This window comes from Paralichthys olivaceus, chromosome 7 (genome assembly GCF_024713975.1).
Source record: "Paralichthys olivaceus isolate ysfri-2021 chromosome 7, ASM2471397v2, whole genome shotgun sequence".
NCBI classification, from domain to species: Eukaryota; Metazoa; Chordata; class Actinopteri; order Pleuronectiformes; family Paralichthyidae; genus Paralichthys; species Paralichthys olivaceus.
This window is the reverse complement of record NC_091099.1, coordinates 24,961,636-24,969,298: the sequence shown is the minus strand read 5'-3', so window position 1 is coordinate 24,969,298 and position 7,663 is coordinate 24,961,636. Positions and strand designations below refer to the sequence as shown.

Below are 7,663 nucleotides of genomic sequence, written 5' to 3'. Positions count from 1 at the left end.
CAGTTCTGTTGATTTCAGTTATGCTCATACAGAATTTAGTAGTTTTAAATTCCAAGGATTGAATGAATGGATGAACCTTGAACATCTGCTTTTTATCAGACATGGACAAGAAAATAGAAATTTGATCATAATGTTCAACAGCTAAAACATGGACCTTAGAGATTCCCTAATGGAGACAATAAACTGTATAAGTAGTGAGATAATAATCACAATAATTATAGATTTTAAAACATTGCAGAGCAACAAACAGTAAGTGGAAATATTTGATTTTTTTATAGAAATATTTCTTGACAGTAACTGACTGCTGATGCGTGTCGTTTTCAGGCATTTGGTAAGTCTTGACAATCACTTGTTGATTTGCAAATACAGAGTGAATGTTTGTCGTGCATCCTCCCACATCACCCCTGCATCCCCTCCCAGGGAGACGAGAGGAGGAACAAACCTCAGACTGTGTGCATTTACGAGGTGCAATCACACCACATCTCCAAAACCCTGACGCAAAAACCTTTCGCCTTGTGATGCTCAAGTGACGTCTGATAAAACAATGACAGTGACAGGTGGAATGGTTGGATGGGTGGAGGGGGCTGAGTTAATGGATGGGATGGTGGGGGTGGAGAAGAGGAGCTGCGGTGGTGAGGGATCCTCTGACATCACGTTGCCTCTTATAAACTGAGGGAATGGAGCCAACTGCACTTCACGTCCAACCAGAAAACTGCGAGGAAGGGGCAGCGCTGTTTGGAGCTGGGAGAGAAGAAGACGAAGAAGAGGAGGAAGAAGAGGCAGCAGCAGCAGCAGGGTCACTACACACTCCACCTCCAGTCCCTCTTAGCTGTCTGGGTTTGACCCTTAAACTTATGGACTAGATTCTCCCCAAGTGAATTCTTCAGAGTGGGATTCTTTTTTTTTTTTTCTTTTGTTCTTACTTTCATCAAGATGCAGGCACAGCTGGCGTGTATGCTCCTTCTCTTTTTCACATGTGGGGGACTTTGTACAGGTAAGCAGCGCCGCTCTTTCAACAGAGTTTACATGTTTGCATCATTTTAGGATTTACTTCATTCAAAATGAGATATAATAGCACCAGTGCTATTCACAGTATTGAACTCTCTGGGTGCAACAGGTGTATCTTTTTGGAATTTGATATTTTAAAGATGGAAATATGTTTGTTGTTAAAATACAAACGAACAGTTCTAAGATTGTCTTCACCGTTGTGGTTTTCAAAAACAATTTTTCCAAATGAATGCCCTTGCCGCCAAGATCTAAAAGATGATTACTGCTTTCATTAATGTGTGATTTCCTGTGAAAGGAGACGAATAACATTACAACCCCACACTGAATTACCTTGAATAAAAACACATACAGTATATCCTCAATTTAAGACATTTATTCTTCTTATTTTCTACCCAAGTTTGATTCAACCAGCCCTCCCCCTTTCTAAGCTCCTCTAAGCTCCTTTCTCTCAATGATCCTGTGTAATAATTTCTCATTTTAATGCTGTTAAATCCATTTAAACAGTTTGAAAATAAATTTGGACGAGTCTCTTAATAAGCCAGAGAGAAACAAACCATATTCAAACCATATTTTTTATTATAATATCATTGATACCCAGTGAAAGGAAAAAAAAAACATGTATTTTACAGTTAAATGCAGGCTGCACTAAACTTCTTAACAATCTAAATCCACAGGGAAGTAGAGTGCAAAGCCACTTGGGTCTAATGAGCCATGGAGCAGTCGGCGTGTGAGATGGGGAAAATTAATTTGAAGCCTTGTTCATGCAGAGAAAATATTACCAAAAGAATACAAATGGATTTTGGATAAAAAAAATCATTGGGTTAATTATGTTCTGCTTCACCCTCAGAACAAAGAGTTGCGTAAATCAATAGTATGTCACCTGTTGAATGCTTAACGTTGCCTTTCATAAATAAAACTGTAGACTGAGTCAGTCTCCACATGTTGAGAGGAGTTTACATCTCAATTTCAACTCAGACAAATTGATAATGATCATTCTGTATTTCCACATCTATTTGACATTTCTCTTGTGGCAAGCAGAAGCAGGCAGGATAGACTGAACTCCTGATTAGATTTGGCTGAAGGTTATATTTCTGTTTACCTCTTACTCACAGATGTGGACCAGGAGCAGCGAGCACTGGAGGAGGAGCTGCTCAGCAGTCTGTTCACTTCCAAGGTTTGAGCTCTTCTCTTTCTGAGCCGGTTACATCAGAGACAGGTTGTCCAAACAGCTTCCACACACCCGGGTCAGTTAGTGACACTGGTCACCCCTCCACCTGACTCCACACGCACAGTCACATGGACCCCCTGTAGAAAAATATACAGGGGACCTCCTCAAATATGTCCAATGGAACACTTTGACAAAGTCTATTGTTTTTTACACTTATACGCATTCATGTGAAATAACGATGCGCGAGCTATTAGAAAGATATTAGATATGTAAAAATCATTTCACCATGTTGACACAGAACACCCATTTCTGATGATAATTTCATAGAAAAATCAAGAATCCCCTGGATCTCAGTGTACAAGTGTACAAGGCCCCATTTGAGAACCACTGGGATAGAAGGGCTACAAGAGGCCGTAAACCTCCGCATAGGCTGATTGGTCACTTTATGACCATATTGCATTTAAATGTGTTGAGATAAGATACATGTAGATCATTCATTTCACCTGTTCAGGTATTGGTACTCTTCATATTCCTGACATTATTCATTATGAATCAAAAAAATTGTCCAGAACGTAATGTTTTTGCAATGTAAAAGTTAGTGGTTCTTCCTTGGTGCACACACCTTCCACTACGTATAATTCATTTTTGAGCAGTCCTGCAGACAATCACACAGACGTCAATTAAAACATAAACTCACTGATGCACGTGTGTCATTCAGGGCCTCTTATTTCTATTATTTAATTATGGATTGACATTGTGTTTGACTTGAAATTGAAAGAAGTCCCACTTTTATTCAGTAAGATCGAGAAAAGTAGATTGTATCAACACACTCCAGTTGCTGCAGTCACGTCCTCTGAGATGAGAGGGAAAATGAGAGCCGCGATGGCTGAGAGAAGTTATTCAGCTGTAACTTCAAGATCTTTATCACGTCTATCTGGTGCTTTGTGCTCAAAGGTCGGACGAAGCTGAGGGAACAAAGGTGAGAGCTGGACTGGAGACGTGAGAAGATGGCTTGTCGAGCCTAATATGATTCAGATGGACCTGACGACACAGCTCACTCCCTCTGTCTCTGATGAATAACTGTGGTGCTCGTACGGAGACTTGACGGTGACAAATCAGCTATGTGATTCATTGCTGCTGATACTCCAAGGCTGCTCAGGAGCAATGATTGTAATAATAACTTCCTGGATGGCTGATAGAGTGCTTCAGTGCCTGTCAAGTGCAGCATTATAGAAGATACTTATATCTCAACAATTTACTGAGTGTGATTCTTTTTGTCAGTGACAACTAAAGTCATTAACCTGCTAGACCAGTTTTCTACTCATCAGATCAGATGCAGGCGGTAGATTTCCCTCTTAGTTCATATTTCTCCATTGAGGATGATTACATTATTCTACAACCAGGTCTCATCTGTCACTCTGGGCTGTGCTGATCTTCGTGCTCTCTATCAGCGTTTGCTTTGTTTTGTATAAGTGTAGTCTGAGCTTATCAGTCATTCCAAGTTTCTTATTGCAAAGACATTAAGATAGCTTTTCAAATTGTTAAAGGAACAATGCAAAACATATAATTCAGTATGAATCTGAAGTTTGATTTAGCTCTGGCAGTTTATCAATGACAGAAAGTTCAGCTGTTACTGAGGCAAACAATATTGGGCCTGCCGACAACTGTGAGAAAACTGAACCCCTGCATTAAGTCTTCATCCCACTCACCGAAGCTCTTTATTGACCAACAATAAGAGACAATATTACGAAGAAGCTACTTGACGAAACAATCCTTCATGTGACCTTTCTTCACAATTAAAACCCCACTTGCTCTCTGAAAACGTCAATGCATGAATGATTTCCAAATGTCAGTGGCTGCTTATGTTTGGTCCCCGGTGTATTGCTCGTTTGATGTCTATTCCATGTTTCATGGGAAACAAAAGGGTCCCATATTCTACGTGGCAACTGTCTTCATCGGAGGAGGCAGTTTTCCTCGGCTGCTCATAAATGATGCATGCAGGCCGAGTCTTGGAGGGCTCGTGGCCTTTCACAATAACTTCGAAGACAACAATTTCTCCTCAGCGTCTGAACGCTTCCATCATCCTCAGTGACACCCAGAGGTCTTTGTGGCGATGTGTGTGAGATCGCTGGCTCACGCACGCGTTGGCCCCGCCGGGGACCATCTCCATCTCAAAGCGCTCAAACTGGATTATAACACAGCCGGCTGCAGCTAGATGAGGTTAGACGTGTCATAAGTATCACCCTGGGTCTCTAGTGCATCACAATGGGGAACAAATAGCACACATAGATCTCAAGTGCTGCCCTAACACGTGGCAGCCTGCATCCGTGCTTTCATCGTAACGCAGCATCATCAGCGCCTTTATTAACAGTTGTCCCCAAGCTTTCCTGGTGCAACACGACAAACACAGTGTCGTGTTGCACCAGGAAAGCGGACATACAAACAGCATTCGCGTGGATAAGCAGCTTATTGATACCAGTATTTTTTAAATGAAATATAAATGGAAAAACATAACACAGGTTATGGCTACATTATGACAGAAACATCACCGGCCATTTAAAATAGAAACTATCGCCCACATATACAGATTGTGCAGAAATTCCACCTAACTACGAAATCACTGTTTTTTAAATAATTATTTAGTTGTATTATTCCGTCACTGTCACAACTAAATATGAGAATGATGGCATTTTGGCAATCGTCGCATTTTCATAAATATTTGAAATAAGAAAAGAGAAAAAGTAATCACAAAAACATTTCGAAATCACCTTTACATGCTCCAAACATCACAGTCACGTTCACCAGCTGTGTTTAAATCCTCTGTGCTCCCTCTCCCTCTGGGTCTCAAACCAATTTTCACCTCATCTCAGTTAAGACTTCAATTAAATCCCCTCTTTCCAACAAGGAGTTTGGAAAACATTTTGGACACCTCTTCAAACCAACACCCCCCCATCCTCTTTCTTTGCAGATGAAACAGAACAAGCAGAGTGCCCCCTACTGGCGAGTGTCACTGGCCAACCTGTGCAGGATGGTGAGCAGCCTGAGGCAGGAGACGTGGAGCGGTGAGGAGCAGGAGGAGGGCGAGCGGAGGGAAGAGAGCCTCCAGTTGCTTGAGGAGTTGTACAGCCTGAAGCACATCTGCAGAGCTCTGCAGAGCCGAGAGGAGAGGGTGAGACACACACATATACACACACACACACACACACACACACACACAAACACACACACACACACACACATACTGTGAGTTAAACGTTTTTTTTCAAACTTGCTGCCATATAACATACTAGAAGACCACAATGGAAATGAGTTTCCCCATGATTTTTTTCAATGAAAACAAATAAAGCAAATGAAACTTGTCATCAGTAAATTGTAGCATCACAAATTAAATCTTTCTTATGTTGGATGCTGCTCTGAAAGTTGAGAACATTCTCAGTCATCTTTGAAATGAGGTTAATTCATCATTATCAACATGAACAATTCAGTGTTTTTCCAACTAGAATCAATATTTAATGACTAAATATGTTTTCTTTACTTGACAAATGAACGTATACTTTGTTATAAAACAGTCACATATTCTCCTGTTGCACACATGGCTTTTAAAAATGAATGATAACTGTCAGCAGTCCCTTGCCGAGATTGAGTTTTGCACCAAAGCAATAAAATAAAATGAAATAAAAACAAATTCAAGTCTTTAAGTACACACTTATACATTCTGTGTCTGCTTACTCCCACACACACACACACACACAAACAGGGCCCATCCATCTTCCTTAGCTGTAAACACACCTCATTAAATCTCCTCTTTCTCACCCCTCCTCCGTGCCTCGTCCCCTCTCCTCTCCATCATTTTCCTTTCACTCTCCGCTCTTTCTACAACAGCTTTTCTCTCTTTTTCTCATTGCTCTTTTGATCCTAACACAGTGACTGCAGATCAGCACCTGTTTTGCCATGCATGGGAGCACAGAGCTCGTGTAATCACAGCCACAGCGACGTGGCCTCCCATTACCCTGCCACTCAGTGACAAAACATGTGTTTGTCTGCCATTTCCTCCTCATTGTGTGACACTCAACCGCCGCGCCATCTCTCTCTGCCCCTAACAGCTACTTCACGACTCTCTAGAATATTTAGAGGAGAACAGTGACACTCCACTGAAGCGAAAATCACCCTACATCCTAAAGAGGCAAGCGGCGCACACCACCAAGTCCCGGAGGCCATACATCTTAAAACGGAGTACAGTTTACTGACAGCCATCCCAGAGGCCGAGGTGATGTGTAAAGGGACCAGACTATATACTGTACTGTCTGTGGAGATGTGATTGTGTTTCTTTTATCTCCTTTCTTGTGGCTGCTACATTTCTTTTCTTTTCCCACGTTATTTTTCATTCAGTCAGACCCTTCGATTGTCTGTCCAGCATTGAGGCCTGCCTGTATTCTGCTCCTTTCAAATATAGGTCCTGAAAATAAAATCCTGAGCATCAAACAAAATGTGTTTCTTTGAGAAACTATATTTATTTACTCTATATTTCTTCGCTGCACACAATGTCTATTTAATGCAGGATATGATTAAAGGTGATACAATGAATTTGACTTATCTTTTCTTTTGTGCACTTATTGCTGGCCACAGGGTCAGGTCCTTGATGTTGAATGGGCAGGTTTTACACACATGAGGCATACACATTATACAAACTGGAGTTTTTTTCTGTTTGGATTTAAAGTGAACTGAAAATATGATTTCAAAAAGGATTAAATATAGCTCACACATTTACCTTAGCTCTTGAAATGTAGGGGCTTACTGCAGTCCATCATGCTTATGTTGAAAATAGAATTGCTAATTTGTAAATAAATAAAATAGTACATTTTTCCCAAATTTTCTCAGCATGGTTCAAAAACTTTGTTTGGAAGTGCTTGTAGGGTTTGCTTTGGGAAATTTGGACAAATGACCTGAGCTTGTTGTTTATGACCCTTGTGCACAAATCACCATCAGATCTTGGCCATATTATATTTCCAGTTTGAGAGCACTAGGTCCTTTTCACCCCTCAGAGGAGGTTACACTCACAAACTAGAAGGGGACTCATAGAGCGTCCTATCTCACAATGTTAAAGAAAGTGAAAACAAATCCTGGGCCTGCCCCTTGAATTGTATCATCCCCAAATGGTAACAGGTTCCTTCCTGGCCCATTCACTGCCTCTCATGCCACCAAGTTTTAATAAAATCGGTTGAGTAGTTTTGTGTAATCCTGCTCACAGTATGACAGACAGATGAACAGCAATGAAAATATAATCTACTTGGCGTATACCAAAGCTTCAAAAGTTTGCTTTCCTCTCCTTGGAGCCCTGTAATGAAAACCTGTGAAAGGATAAAGCTGGGGGATATTCCAGAGTCAATAAAGCCCCTGAAAAGACAAAAAGCAACACCGAGCTCATCCCACTAACAAGTAAGTAAGAAATATAAAATATCATATAACCCCATTCATCAAAGAATTATA

The 7,663-nt window shown here is 40.9% G+C and overlaps 1 protein-coding gene across 1 annotated transcript; it reads left to right on the top strand.

Annotated features, from left to right (window-relative positions):
* The first annotated feature begins 648 nt into the window (after positions 1-648).
* nts (neurotensin) lies at positions 649-6,776 on the top strand. Its single transcript, XM_020078844.2, has 4 exons — positions 649-994; positions 2,121-2,182; positions 5,145-5,345; positions 6,280-6,776. The coding sequence occupies exons 1-4, from the start codon at positions 934-936 to the stop codon at positions 6,421-6,423; spliced, it is 468 nt and encodes a 155-aa protein (XP_019934403.2). The 5' UTR covers positions 649-933; the 3' UTR covers positions 6,424-6,776.
* Positions 6,777-7,663: the final 887 nt, after the last annotated feature.